This window comes from Hippopotamus amphibius, chromosome 12, assembly GCF_030028045.1.
Source record: "Hippopotamus amphibius kiboko isolate mHipAmp2 chromosome 12, mHipAmp2.hap2, whole genome shotgun sequence".
Taxonomy (NCBI): Eukaryota; Metazoa; Chordata; class Mammalia; order Artiodactyla; family Hippopotamidae; genus Hippopotamus; species Hippopotamus amphibius.
The window spans coordinates 42,053,803-42,069,742 of NC_080197.1; the positions used below are offsets into that span (position 1 = coordinate 42,053,803).

A 15,940-nucleotide genomic window follows, 5' to 3' on the forward strand; every position below is an offset into this window, starting at 1 on the left:
GTACCCTTAGCTGTCACTGAAGAAAGGGGCTTCATGACCATCCTTTTCTTTATAAATCATAGAATCTTGAGCCAAGGATTGCAGAAGAAAGATGTTCTCAGATGAGAGAGAAATAAGAGGACCACAGAAACCATAAAAACACTGTAAAATAAGATCAGTGAAGATGGGTTAAAAAAACTGAGATAATCAAATCTGGAGAAGACAGAGAAACTATTAAATAATAATCTTCAGGTCCTGCATGAGATGTTTCTTGAAAAGTGAATGAATACTGGGAAGAAAAAAAAAGCAACATGAAATTATGATGTGTCATAAAAGATTTAAGGGACACATCAGAGAAAAAAAGTTCTGTCGTTGAAGGTTGTTAAAAAGTACTTATACAAGTACAAGCGAGATTCTTTCCACTGGAGGCTTTAAAACCACAATAGATTCTTCTTTACTCAATGGATAGTTCTCATGACTTCTAAGGGTGTCCCCAAGCCTCAAAAATCAATGCTTTTTAGAACATGGCTGGAAAAGAATGAATGGCTGGAAAAGAAAGAGGCTGCAAAAATAATAGAACTTTCTTCTGGTTTGCATATGGAAAATAAAAGTAAGAAAGAAAATTATAGTGTTTCAGTTCAAGGTGGCAGGCTAAGCATTTACTTCTTTTCCTTCTCCAAATTCTACTGAAAAAAGAGATGAAATATAAAAATAAATCCCCAACAGAAGTGGAAAGCTGAGAAGGGAACATCTACAGAAGAGGAATGATTTATGGTAGATATGAAACAAATGGTAATGAATCGAAAGTAAAACATTACAGAGCTGAGAAAGATCACAAAAAAAATGAATTTCTTTAGAGGAATTCCCATAATAATATAAAGAACAGAGGCTGTGTCAGTTTCAGTAGCAGGAATTTACTCATAAGAAATGAAAACCTATGTCCACAGAAAGGCTGTACAAGAAAGTTAACACGATCTTATTTATAATATCCAAACCACTGGAAACAAGCCAAATATCTATCAATGGGGAAATGGATAAATAAATTTGGTCTAGTCATACAATGGAATACCACTCAACAATAAAGAAGAGAAACCTATCAGGCACACAGCAACAGAAATGAATGCAAAAATATGTTAAGCAAAAGAAGCCCCCTCCCCACCCACACACAAATGCACACAGTATGATTTCATCCGCATGAAGATTTAGAAGAGGCAAATTAATCCGTGGTGATAGAAGTCAGATACTGGTTGCCTGTGAAAAGGAGTAAATTGCCTACAAAGGTGCACTAGAAGACTTTTTGGGATGATGGAGATGTTCTATATTCTAATTTTGATGATGTCTACATAGGTATATATAATTGTCAAAAATTGAACTGAATCTTTCAGATGCATTCATTTTATTGTATGTAAATTATTCATCATTAAAAAAGCTTTTAAAAATGTAAAGAAAGAGAAAAAAGAGAAGGAGGAGAGGAGGGGGAAGGGTGAAGGAAGAGAAAAGAAGGGAAGAAAAGAGAAGAAGCTATAGAAGCTGGGTGAAAAGGGTAAGGACAGGAAACTGATAAAGAGTTAAAGAGCTAGCAATAGGGTTGTAAAAGCTGGAAGATTAACCTAAGACATAGAACACATCAGAAGAATGCAAAGAGACAAAAAAATAAGAGAAAAAAAAAGAGACATGGAAGATTGATGGATCTTGAAATCCCAATATTAGTTCCAAACTCTGCTAGGAGTTCCAGAAGGGGAATACAGGGAAATTGGAAATAAACAAAGAAATTACTAAAGAAAAATTTTCTCAAGCTGAAGACAAACTTGAGGATTCAGATTAAAAGGGTCCACCAAATGCTGAAGAGGACTGACAGCTAAAGCCCTAATTTTAAACAGAAGCTGATGAAATTTCTGAACATTATAAAGAGAAAAATCCTAAAAGCTTCCACTTAAAAAAAAAAATCACCTACAAAGAAACAGCATCAGATTTTTCACTGAAACATGAGACAGTATAAAATAATTTGCATTACATCTTCAAAATTCTGAGGGGAAACAAGATAGAACATAGCCAACAGTCAAATGTGAGAAGCAAATAAAGATGCGCTTAAAAATTTAGAATCTCACAGAGTTTATCGGTTTTTTTTCTTCGCTGCTCTGCACAGCTTGTGGAATCTTACTTCCCTGAACCTGGGACCACAGCAGAGAAAGCCTGAAGTCCTAACCACCAGACTGTCAGGGAACTCCCAAGAGTTTATCCTTTGATAAAATCTTTCTGAGAGAACTTTTTGAGAATGTATTCCAGCAAAATAAAAGATGAAAATTTGAGATTCCAGAAGCAGCAGCAGCAAATAGAAAAAAATAAATCTTATAGTCTAAATAATTATTGGGAGAATAACACTATGGTTAAGAAATTATTCATAAGATAGCTATAATGAAAATTTAGACACAGACTAACTCTCTTGCCAAAGTTCATAAGATAATAAATTGGAAGGTGGGAGGCAAAATGAAGAAAATTGGAAATTTGAAAACACCAAATAAAGCTGAAAACATATCTTCAAATCTATTAGCAACCACAATAAATATAGATGGGTTACATTCATTGATCTATTACATGGCAAAAGAAAATTTGGCTATTGGTTATTAATAACAGAGATATTTAAACAAAAAAGGCAGAGAAAGATTGAAAATAAAGTTTGGAGAAAGACAACCAACGAATGGCAAGAGAAAAAATTAAGCAGGAGATGCAAAATTACTATCAAAGAAAGTGGTCAAGACAAAAGTCAATAAAAAGATATATAAGGAATTTCACCTTGATAAAAATATAACCACCAGGGGACTTCCTAGGTGGCACAGTGGTAAAGAATCCACCTGCCAATGCAGGGGACACGGGTTTGAGCCCTGCCCTGGGGAGATTCCACATGCCATGGAGCAACTAAGCCCGTGCGCCACAACTATTGAGCCTGTGCTCTAGAGCCTGTGAGCCACAACTACTGAGCCCATGTGCTGCAACTACTGAAGCCCACGCACCTAGGGCCCGTGCTCCACAACAAGAGAAGCTACTACAATGAGGAGCCTGCGCACCACAATGAAGAGTAGCCCCCACTCTCAGCAAATAGAAAAAGCCCATGTGCAGCAACAAAGACCCAGCACAGCCAATAAATAAATTAAATAAATAAATATATTAAAAATATATATATATATAACCACCAAGGAATTCCCTGGCGGTCCAGTGGTTAGGACTCCATGTGTCACTGAAGAGGGCAGGGGTTCAATCCCTGGGCTGGTCAGGGAACTAATATCCCACAAATCATTCAGTTTGGCCAAAAAACACAACACAACACAACACAACAAAACAAAACACACACACAAAAAACCCCACCAAAAAAAGACTTTTTATGGCCCAACACCATGGATTCTAAACAAGTAAAGCAAAAATTAATGGGATAATAAGAACAGACAAATCCACAATGTTAGGGTAAGAATGCAATTAAATTATCTGAGGAATGATCAGATTGAATAAACAATAAATAAATCAAGATGAAAGTTTTCACAATATAATTAACCATCTTGATCTAATAGGTCTTATAAACAGATTTAAGGCCATACATCATAAAGAATATGCAGTCATGAAATATTGGCAAAATACATTTGTATTATGTACAAACTTTATACTTATAAAGTAAAAATGCAGTAAAATATATAATCTTTTGAGAAAATATAAGTGATCAAAAATGACTAGAGAGAAGTTATAGTATCTGAATAGGCTATTGACCATGGAATAACATGGAACATTAATCAGTGATCTCAGTCAAAGAAGTACCAAGCCCAAGAGGGCTAACATGAGTGAATTCTAACAATCTTATAAGAAACAGACAATTCTTATTATTTAAAGTGTTAAAGTGAACCAAAAAAAGGGTTTTTAACTCATGCCATGAAACTATAATCGTATCACTACTGAGATGGGTATTACTAGCTCTCATGCACACACCAAGAAAACTGTAAGCATATATTGCTAAGTATAGCTTTCCTAGGTTCCAAAACTAACAAACTGGAGAATATAACAGAGAATAAAACGAAAAATTCACAGTAGCAATCAAACTTGAAAATAGCTTGTCAATAGAAAGATGAAAAGAAAGATGAAGAAAACTATAAAGCTTTACTCAAGAAACAGAGATACCTAAACCATGCCCTGAATGAAAGGATTTAATATTATTTCTCAATGCTCCTCAATTTACCTCCCCCCAAATATATATAACAATCTCCATTAAAAGTTCAATGAATTTTTACACAAAATAACTCTAAAGCCTGTTTGAAAATAGACATTTGATAAGAATTTCTAAAGAAAAAAGTTTAATACAAGGACATTTGTCCTATTAAAACATACTATGAAGCTATGTGAAATAAAACAGAATGGAAAAATGAAGGTCAAGAAACAGACGTATGTATATGTGAAAATTTTAGTATGTGATAAAAGTGGTATTTTGTATCAACGAATATAGAATAGAATATTTAACAAATATGATAGGACAAGTGGCTATTCATTTGGACAAAAGCCAAAGTTATATCTTTATCTTAAACCTTAAACCCACAAATGACTTCAAAGTAGACTGTAGTTCTAAACAACAACACCACCACTACAAAACTGTTAGAACAAAATATATTTAAAGATTTTGACAATTTTTATTTGAGGAACCCTTTCTTGAGTAAGGCAAGAAAACCAAAAGTCATAAGAGAAATGATCCAGAATTGATTACATTTAGAACATAAAGTTTCTGCATGGCCAAAAGCAGCATAAACCATGCTAAAAGAAGAGTGTTGGGGGCTTCCTGGGTGGCACAGTGGTTGAGAGTCCGCCTGCCAGTGCAGGGGACACGGGTTCGATCCCTGCTCCAGGAAGATCCCACATGCCGCGGAGCAACTGGGCCTGTGCGCCACAGCTGTTGAGCCTGCGCTTTGGAGCCCGTGAGCCACAACTGTTGAGCCCATGTGCTGCGGCTGCTGAGGCCCAAGCACCTAGAGCCTGTGCTCTGCAACAAGAGAAGCCACGGCCGTAAGGAGCCCATGCACCATGGCGAGGACTAGCCCCCACTTACCACAGCTAAAGAAAGCCCACGCACAGCAAAAAAAAAAAAGACCCAACACAACCAATAAAATAAATAAATAAAAAAGAAAAAAATAAGAAGAGTGTTGGGACTTTCCTGGTGATTGAGTCCACCTGCCAATGCAGGGGACACGGGTTCAATCCCTGGTCCAGGAAGATCCCACATGCCGCGGAGCAACTAAGCCCATGTGCCACAACTACTGAGCCCATGTGCCACAACTACTGAAGCCCATGCTCCTAGAGCCTGTGCTCCACAGCAAGAGAAGTCACCGCAATGAGAAGCCTGCACACCACAAAGAAGAGTAGCCCCACTTGCTGCAACTAGAGAAAGCCCATGAAGCAACAAAGACCCAATGCAGCCAATAAATAAATAAATTTATTAAAAAAAAAAAGATGAGTGTGAGATTGGTTCAACATTTGCAAAGTCTATGAGCTAAAAGGTCCATATGGTAGGTATTTTGCAAAGACAGCCATAATGACTCCTCCCATCCCTGAGCACATGTTCCTTTGCAATGTTGTTTCTGGTCCCCTAGGATCTGAGCTGACCCAGTGATTTGTTTGGCCAATAGAATGTGGCTGAAGTTGTACAAGTTCATCAAGAGACTTTGCAATTTCTGCTTTTACTCTCTCAGTGCTGAGTCCACCATGTAAAGACATGTGGGATAACTTCCTTGAGGACGAAGAGAGGGCACAGGTGACAGCCAGCACCAACCAGCAAACATATGAGTGAGGTCCTCTTAGGCCATCTAGCCCACGTCAAGCCAACAGAAGGCTATAGCCACATGAATAATCCTGGGCAAGTTCAGCAGAAGAACCACCGAGCTGAGCCCAGAGAAAACTGCTGACACATAAGCTCATGAGCAAACAAAGTATGGTTGTTTTAAGCCACTGTTTTGGGATGGTTTGTTATATAGCAATAGCTAAGTGGGGCAGTTATTCACAATTTATAAAGAATTCCTGAGATAAGAGCAAACAGCCTGCCTGGAAAATGGGCAAGGCAAGTCATGAAACGAGAAACACAGTGGCTGTTGACTTGAATCAGAGCTGGAGGAGACTTGTTGAATTGGAGCAAGAACTCCAGGCTGCCTGGGTCTGAGTCTTGGCCCCGCCCACCATGGCTGTAAGGCCTTGGGCAAGTTACTCAAACCTCTTCAGCCCTCAATTTCCTCATCTGTGAAATAGCTATAAAAATACTACCTATCTCATAGGGTCATTGTAAGGAAACAATAGCATTAAGTACAAATAAATGTTGCTTTTGCTTTTACTGCTATTAACAGCTCAGATCAACTCTTGAATCTAAAGCAATGAGTACAAGATGCTAAGCAGTTTTATTGAAGGCAAGTAGAGGGATGAAGGAGGAATATACCGATAAAGATGGTAGTTAGGAATGAGAGAACAAAGACATTTAGTTACATTTCAGAGTTTGGTTTGCTTTAATGTTACTGTAAAAATGATCAATTTGATGATTTCTAACACTTCCTTAAATCTCACTGTTTTAATGAGTTCTAGCTTTACAATGTAAAATCTGTAGACACTCGTGATTCTGAATCTGACTGATTTAGCAGAGAGACACTCATTTGAGTTTCAAGTAAAAGAGATACTATTAGTATCATTATCATTATTCTTATCATTGCCAGCAGTTCTATATTGTGGGATATTCTGTCTTCCAGACTGTTTTTTATTATACATAATTATTTTCTTAGTATTATCCATTAAAGACATATGAAGGAACTAATCTGAGTTCTGATCAACATGAGACAAGAGCAGATAAGATTTCATTCAAAAGTGAAAAAAGTTGACTTTTCGGTGCATTTTTATACAGCTGTTGTAGACCACTGTAAAATTTCTTACTAGAAAGTTTAAAATACTGAAAATAGTACAAAGACTAACATCATTATTTATTATTATTATGAGCCACATAACCAATAGAAATACTGTCTTCAAAGCATTTTACTACCACCTCATAACAGCATACCTAACAGTACAGAGACAGTCACCTACAGAGTCAAAAAACCTATCTCCTACTATGTTGAAACTACCAAAAAAAAATCATGTTAGATCATGTTTATATGTGTGTTTATGTATGTATATATAATTTAGATAGATAGATGTTCATATTTGACCCAATAAGACTGTCAAGATGTGTTTGAAAATATAAACTGTTAAAAGCCTTTCTCTCTTTTGTAGCCAACAGGATGACTTCATCAAGAACTTGGAATACAAATATTCTTCAAAGATTTCTACACTTACAAACAACAAATTAAGCAGCTTCTGGCTCTGTAACTTTGGGCAAGTTACCCAACCTCAGTTTTTTCATTTGAAACAGGGATAATAATAACGCCTAATTCATGAGATTTTTGTGAAGATTTAAAAAGAAAATACATGAAAAGTGCTAAGAACAGTGCCTGACACATAGAAGGCACTTGACAAATCTTAGCTACTATTGTTATTCTCACTACTATTTTATTGGGTGCCCTTGATATGCCCGATCTCAAATAAAGGGGCGTCTCTTTTAAATGTTCCCAAATACACTACAATTCGGGTAAATAAAGCTACCATTGTGTATTTCTGACTCCAACCTCACATTTTAGAATATTTTAAGCAGAGATAACACATATAATGTAATATAAGGGTTGATGAACTTTTTGGTTACAAAGAATGATTTTAGCAGCTTAAGATATCCAAGAGCCAACAAACTTGTTTAAAATGTGGTTAGTTAAGATAGGTTAAACATGACCAGCAAACAGAAAGAATGTAGCGCCCACAGTTTTGTTTTCAAATACACCTGCTACCAGCTAATTCACATCCTGGGCCCTGAAAACGACAGACTAATAAATGTCTTTTGCAGACCTCCTCACTTGAAGGAATGTATTCTCTCCATTTGAATCGTAATACCTTTGGAGAGCCAGCGGGCCAAAGGAATAACTTGAGTCAGGAAGAATATAAAACTTTTATAATAACAAATTACAAAAGAGAGTAAAATTATGAACGAAACTGTTGAACTCATCATTCTGCCTGAATAAGGGCATTGAGTGGACAGAATAACCAAACACGATTACAAGATAAGCTGAAAGTTGAGGGATTAGCAGCTACTTGGGACCCAAGATACTCCTCAGAGCATTACTCTTTCTAAACCGCCCATTTCTTCTGCCCTCTTGGGACAGTTCTTCAGCCACAGGCTCTTTAGAGCATTTAATCTACTTCCCCTCTGCAGTTGCCACTTCCACCAGCTGCTTCTCTCATCACCTTACCAGTCAAACGGAAAAGGCCAAGCCTAGGTTATTCTAATGATAGCAAACACCTCATAAAGAAATCTGCCAAATTTACTTTTTCATAGAACATCATTTTTACAGCTTTTCATGAGTCCACGAGGAAAGAAAGCATCATGTATAAAATATGACTTCCAGAAGTCTTGAAGATATTAGGAATTGCTCCTATAGTGTTAGAGTGGGTGGGTGTACCAACGTCTATAGAATGGGGGTGTCTTCAGTTTCCCCAAAGGAATCGGTTCAGACTGTCACTGTACCTGTTTGCCCACAAGAGAAGAGAAGCGGACTTCACAAAGTTAGGGCATTTTCAGAAATGTCCCCAATTTAAAAGAACTTTAGGCTCTGGGTTACATACTTTTTTCATTCCTGGTTTTGCATTTGTAAGGATCATCTTGCTTTAGTCTATAACATCCCGGCAGAGAGAAAACGTGGTGTAACTAATCAAGAGTTTGGAATGTGTAAACCTTGCAAGTTTCTTAACCTCTGTACCTCAGTTTTTGCATCATTGGGGGTGGATATTAACAGCATAGTACATCATTCAGTCAGTTAAGTTTTGTAAAGCACTTAAAACTAGCACATGGTAAGCACTATGGAAGTACTTAAGTGAATTCTTCTCTCTACAACAGCAGGGTTTTTTTAGGCAACAAATTACATAAAGATGTGAGAAATGAATTAACAGGAGCAATGATCTTAAAGCCCCCTGGGAACAACTAATAATACTTATCTGGACATTGCAGAGTAAAGAGTTTTAGAGGGGCTGGTTTGAGGAGATTTTAGGAGTGGATTCCCGTGGCTTCCTGGGAAAATCCCTGTTGACTGCTACCCATGCCCCAAGTTGACAGTTGTCACACCTCTGACAGACCCAAGGAAAGGCGCTTCTTTCCAAGACAGATGCAGGAAATCCCTACCTGGACAACCCTTTATTTGGAAACCAGAGAATTCATCTTGTGTCTGACTCCCTCTACCCCCTCCCCAGCTATGACCCCCTCCCCTGCCTTGGAGCTGCACAGATCATCAGAATTCCATTCCTAAGGCTACCTTCAACAGGGGCAGAACACTGGAAGAAGTCTTTGCTCCAAGTTTAAAAAGCCCCAGGTAACGCCGGGCCAAAGTCCACCCGATGGTGGCCTGACTCCGCGCGCTCCGCCCGGCTGGGGAGGTACAAGGGGGGCATGGGGACCACGTGGGCGAACAGGGGACGTCTGGCCATTCTCTTCGGGAAATTATCTCCTGACCTTTGGCATTGCTTTCTGCGGGGAAGGGCAGATTCACCGGGGTTCTTCCTTCCAAGCCCAGTTTGGGGGTTTATTCTAGTCAAAGTCTCCTTCCGCTCCCCCTCCTCCCAGAGTAACATTACTCAGCCTTTCAAGGGCAACCAGACTGGCAACACCCCAGAGAAAACACACACATACTCCACGCTTCCTCCGCGCACCACGCTCACACCCTCAGGTACCTGGTGATAGACCTGGAGGAGCGCGCCTGCCAGACCTCGAAAGCAGTGCAGCCTCCAGGGACGCACCCCGCTCGGCCACAGCTGCAGACCGGTGGCCCCGGCAAAAGTGGGGCCAAACCAGATGCCCTTGGGTGCGGCGGGGACCCGCCTCCTCGCCTGGGTCAGGTGCTAGGTCAGCGCCCCGCCACCCGGGTGCCCGCGGCCGCGCGCGCCCCTCGCCGGCGGCGCACTCACCTGCAGCTGCGTCCGGCTGGCGTTGGCCGCGGCCGCGTCCGGCCCGTCGGCGGCTCCCGAGCCGCGCAGCACGGTGATGTGCAGCGTGAGCAGCAGCAGCCCCAGCAGCAGCAGCAGCTCGGCCGCCAGGCGCACCATCCTCCGGAGGCGCGCGGCTTTAGGACCCCGCGCGGCGGGCGGCGGCGGCGCCGGGGGAGGAGGAGTCGGAGCCCGCGAGCCCGGCAGCGCGGCTCCTGCCTCGGCCCCCGCCGGGGCCCCGCTCCCCGAGCCCGCGGGGCTGGCGCTGGGCGCGGCGGGGCGCGCCGGGCCGGGGGAGCAGGAGCCGCCGCCGCCGCCGCCGCCGCCGCCGCACCACGGCGGAGCCACGGCGGGGCCGGGGGCGTCCAAGCCGGCTGCAGAGCAAACCCCGGCGCTCCCCGGCGGCGGCGGCGGCGGGGACGGCGGGCCGCCCGGAGCCCGGGCCGGGCCGGGGACCACCCTGCGGGCAGGGGGCAGCGGGGGCGGCGGCGGGGCGGGGGCAGCCGAGCCCCCGAGCGCACATGGGCGCCCCAGATGTGGCCGCGGCGCCGCAGCTGGAGCGGGAGCGGCCGCCAGAGGAGCGCGGGGAGGAGGAGGAGGAGGAGAAGGAGGAGGAGAAGGAGGAGGAGGGCTTCAGTGGCGGCCCAGAGTTACCTCCACGCTGGGCTCCCCCTCCCTTGCCGCCCGGAGCCACTCACCCGACGAGCCACCTCCCCTCCTCCCTGCGCTCCTTCGGGCCGCGGGCCGTGCCGCCCCGCCGCTGAGTCCTAGGGTGAGCCGGCTGCAGATGGGGGCCCCGGTACACGGGGGCTGTCACTGTTTGGAGGTGACCTGCGCGCCCCTCCGGAGTCCGCGTCCGCCGGCCGGGCTGTGCCAAGTGCGCGCCACCGCTGCCGAGGTCGCTGTGGGCGGCGAGGGCAGAGCCCTGTGCGCACTGAGTCTCGGGGCTGTGAGTGGGTGCGGGTGCCTGGGCGAGTTTAGAAACCTTTATTGACAAAGTGGAGTTGGGAGTTGTGGTGATGGAGAACGGAGAGGGTGCCGGACCAGCCAGGTGTCTGTCTGCGACAGTGCGCCCTTCCCTGAAGCTGGCGTTCGTATGTATGAGGGGGAAGATAAAGTGTCGTTCCAGAAAGGTCTCAACACTCGCTCCCGGACGGTGGGCCGCCCGCTCTTGGAGCACCGCTGCTCAGGCGCCCGCGCCGCGGGGTTGAGCCTGGGAAGGGAGGCGAGTCCGATTCGCTGGGCGTCCGTCTGGTCCAGCGCGCAGGTGTCTCGGCGGGAAGCTGCAAGGGCCGGGTGCCCGCGGCCCAGGCGCGCGGAACGGAGGTGGGGCACTGGGGGTAAATCTCAGCTCAGGCAGTCGCGGGTCGGGGGGCTCATCCCGGAGGCGCCGCGCCCGGAGGGGACGTGGGGGCTGCCGTCGCACAGCCGCCGCTCCCCGGCCAGCGCCTCATGACCGCACTGAAGCCTCGGGCTCCTGCGCGCGGCTCATGCCTTGCAGGGGGCAGCCGGCGAGTGGAAGGGCTCGAGGTCGAGCAGAGGGCAAGGGGTCCTCGCCTCGGCTGGTCCGGTGCAGGGCTCAGGTCACCGCAGCGGCACCGCGCGTCCTTCTCTGGCTCCCGCCTTCTCCAAGTAGCTCGGAGTGGCGGGCGCTCGGTCTGGCTGGGGCCTTTTATACTGCTCTTCCTCCTCCTCCAGCTCGGTTTCCTCCTTCCCTCCTCCCCTGTGCCCGCCCAGTCCTTCTCTCCCCGCGAGCCCAGCCTTCAGCCTAGGCGTTCACAAATTTCGCAAATTTCCAAACCCATCTCGCATTCTGGATTCCAGTGTCCCCGGAATGCATCCTCTCCATTCTCCCTTGGGGACTGAGATTAAATAAATAAACAAATCTTTCTCTGCGGCATGCCCCCTTCTCCCCCCCATCCCTATAAACTGAAGTAAGATTCTTAAATCAAATACCTTCCGAGTGCACGTCTTTATGCCAGTCACCTCAGCCAAGTCAGATCCACATTAAGACAAAAATACACTTTCATCATTCCTCGGGTCACAGTGGCGGTGGTTAAGGTATAGTATGCTGGTTGGTTTTATTTGTGTCTGGGCAAGAAGGGCTAGTTGCCGCTCTGGAGATGCTTCGTGAGCATCTTTAAAATCCCAACCAACCCTAGCATCTTATTAATAAATTGACAGCTTTTTAAAGCCTTCGATTTCTTTCTTTTTCAGTAATTGTGTGTGGGGGGGGGGGGAGGGTGTCGGGAAAGGGGAAATGTTTGGAGGGAGTGAGTGCTTTAAATGTTTAGGCAGTCTGTCCTGTCAGGCATCTTATTGCAATCCCCAGGCTCTAAAATGCCAATAATTGTCGACTGCAGCGCTGGGGAAGAATTTGAAACAATACACGGTCCCTGGTTCAGATGGGAGATCAAAGCGGATATCCCAGCGGCTTTGAGATCCCACAAGGTTCCTCCTGCGTGTTTTCTAATTAAAATCACTTAGAAAAGGGTGGGGGAGTGCAGGATAATCAGCACATGGATGGAATATATAAATTAAGATGGCAAACTAGAATCCTGTGTCCAGAGAGAGTTTAATGCTGGCTCTAACCCCCAGTTGTGGCAGATTGTGATGTGGGCACACGGGGACAAATGACTTTCCTATTGCCTGAGGCAGGCTGGTCTAAATTAGAATCTGGGCGCTGCTGCTGTATCCTGCATTTCCATCACACAGAGTCCCCACATGTGAGCCTCAATGGCCTCTCCTCTCATCTAAAATTAACATTTTTGGATCCCAAGGAAAAATAACTTTTAAAAAAAGTTGGAAAGAAATCCTTGTAGTGAGTGTAAATTCTTGTAAATTTGTAAAAGGAGAGTTGGAGATCAAAGTCTTCGTAAAACGTTGTAAAAATTGTAAATTGAATTTTGGGGACAGAAGTCTTTATAAAATGTTGAACAAATGTATGAATGAATCCTATTAAAATTCTTTCATGCTGTGAGATCCAAATTCCAGGTGAGTTTATGTTCTACTATTGATAAACCTCCACGCTCTGTGACTACCCTTGCCAAACAAGGCAACCAGCAGTGCTCTGTTTTTGAGGAATTAGGGAAAACTGGATTGCAAATTTTGTGAAAAAGAACTACAAATTTAATAGCACAAACAAATTGTTTCCAGCACATTTTGGAAATCATATCAATGGCTGATGAAAGTTTTTAAAATCTACCTCCTTCAGGGTTCCCACAGCACCTCATTTGTATCTTTGTTATTGATCTTACTATGTCCTAGTAGAAAGTGTCTGTTGGGCTTCCCTGGTGGTGCAGTGGTTAAGAATCCATCTGCTACTGCAGGGTACACGGGTTCGATCCCTGCTCTGGAAAGATCCCACCTGCCAGGGAGCAACTAAGCCTGTGTGCCACAACTACTGAGCCTGAGCTCTAGAGCCCATGAGCCACAACTATTGAGCCCATGTGCCACAACTACTGAAGCCCATGCATCTAGAGCCCATGCTCTGCAACAAGAGAAGCCACCACAATGAGAAGCCAGTGAGGAGTAGCCCCCACTCTCTGCAACTAGAGAAAGCCCACGTGCAGCAACAAAGACCCAACGCAGCCAATAAATAAATAAACAAATAAATTTATAAAAAAGAAGAAAAGAAAAGAAAAGAGTCTGTTTGCATGTCTGCCTTTTCACCAGACCTGGATCACCTTTGTGGTAGAACATTCCAGAGCACATCCCCCCTTACCCCATATCCAGTTTTTTTTCTTCCTGTGTTCACAGCTAGAGAACATATTCCAGCAACACTGGGTCTAGGTGGGACTGCGGAGAGCTCTGTCACTTTCGGGTCTGGCCATAAGTGGTCATCTATCACACTCTCTCTTTGCTTTCTACATGGCAAAGGACTCTGAGGTGGAAGGAGCCCAAGTCTCTGAGTTACTGCTCAAAAGAGAGCTATTGCACCCGGAAAGCCTGCATTTAACCTTGCACAGTGAGAAATACACTTTGTTGTTCAAGGCCACTGTGATTTGGGGATGTTTGCTACACAGCTAGTTCAGCCTGTCCTGACAAGTACTATCCTCAAGACAGGGACAGCTGCCTCCTCCTCATGATATTTCTAGAGCTGAGCACAGTGCCTTGCATGGAATAGGTGCTCAATCCGTGTTTGTTTAATGAGTGTAACAAATGTGGTTTTTATACAGCCCCTACTTAATAAATTAACTCTCCTTAGACTGTTCCTACTATAAGTAGCTGACCTATGAATATTAATTCTTCTGTCTTGGTGGTACTATTCTCTCACAGATTTTATCTTTTATTATTGGTCTATTTCTTTAGCAGATGAGCTTATTCGACTGGAATAGTTGGGTAAAGTAAGAGAAATTAACAAGCCAGAACACCTAAAGTAAATATCATTGAAGAGAATCTTGTAGCCTATTATGGTCCTGATTTTATTGTTTTTACTACATTTTTTTTTTACTAAAAACTTTTGGAAGACAGCAAAGAGTAGTTTTAGTGTTCTCTTAAAAAAAACCTTTTTATTATGGAAAAATTTAAAATAATATACAAAAGTAAAGAGAATATAATAGATAGCCCAGCTTCAGCACAACTCATGACCAATCTTGTCTCATTTGGATTCTCAGTTTCTATTCTCAGATTATTTTGAGGCAAATCCATGACATCATATCATTTCACTGGTACATATTTCAGTATGTATCTCAAAAAGATAAGGACTCAATCAAAAAAATGTTAAACACATGCATTACTGTGTATAAGGTATAAATCAGATTTGAGAAATCAAAACCAGAGATTTTTCTGGGTGTAAGAATGATTAGCACTTAGAGATTGTGGTGGAGGCTGGTAGGTGTTCACCAAAACCTTTTTCCTCTTCTTCCTCGACATACAAGTAGACTACATTTCCCAATATCCTCTGCAATTAGATACAGCCACGTGACTGAGTTCTGGCCAATAGAATGTGGATAGAAGTGATGGATGCCATTTCCAAAACTAGCCCATAAAAATCTCCTGTGTGTGAGCCTCTCTTTTTTCCCTTGTCTGCTGGCTGGATGTTTCTGTCCAGGGTGACTTGAGAGCAATGATCAGCCTGGATGCCTGGCACAGAGCCCTTACTCCATTTCAACTTTGCCCAGAACACCCTAGCTAGGCTATTGTGTGATTAGAAATAAACTTTTTTTTTTAATTGAAGTATAGTTGATTTCCAAGGTTGTGTTAGTTTCTGGTGGACAGCAAAGTGATTCAGATATATATATATATATTCTTTTCCTATTCTTTTCCATTATGGTTTATTACAGGATATTGAATATAGTAGGACCTTGTTATTTATCTATTTTATATACAGCAGTTTGTATCTGCTAATTCCAAACTCCTAATTTATCACTACCCCCCCCCCTTTGGTAACTATAAGTGTTTTTTCTATGTCTGTGAGTCTGTTTCTGTTTTGTAAATAAATTCATTTGTCTCATATTAAAGTACTTACTTTACTTAGACTGATAATCTCTAGGTCCATCCGTGTTGCTGCAAATGGCATTATTTCATTTTTTTCATGGCTGAGAAGTATTCCATTGTATGTATGGACCACATCTTCTTTATCCATTCATCTGTCGATGGACATATAGGTTGCTTCCACGTCCTGGCTACTGTGAATAGTGCTACTATGAACATTAGGATGTGTGTATCTTTTCGAATTAAAGTTTTCTCCAGATGTATGCCCAGGAATTGAACTGTTGGATCATATGGCAACTCTATTTTCAGTTTTTTAACTTATAAAAAAATGAGTTAAGCCACTAAAATTGAAGGGTTTGCTCCAGGTGCTTACACTGCCCCAACTAAAATGTTCTGTGAGGGAGGGGTGACAAATCTTTTCTTTGGAGGGCCAGATAGCAAATATTTTTGTCTTTGTGGGATGTCA

The 15,940-nt window shown here is 43.3% G+C and overlaps 1 protein-coding gene across 3 annotated transcripts in view; it reads right to left on the reverse strand.

Annotated features, from left to right (window-relative positions):
- ISM1 (isthmin 1) overlaps positions 1-11,669 on the reverse strand; it is an 80,039-nt gene extending 68,370 nt beyond the window's left edge. Inside the window, exon 1 of one of the 3 annotated variants that reach the window (XM_057702046.1) lies at positions 10,737-11,669. Coding sequence is in view for 1 of the 3 variants with exons in the window: in XM_057702043.1 (XP_057558026.1) it covers positions 10,021-10,158 (138 nt within the window). In the remaining 2 variants the exon portion in view is untranslated. Of the gene's footprint in view, positions 1-10,020; positions 10,298-10,736 lie in introns of those variants that run through there. The other 2 variants (XM_057702043.1, XM_057702045.1) reach the window with 2 other exon arrangements.
- Positions 11,670-15,940: the final 4,271 nt, after the last annotated feature.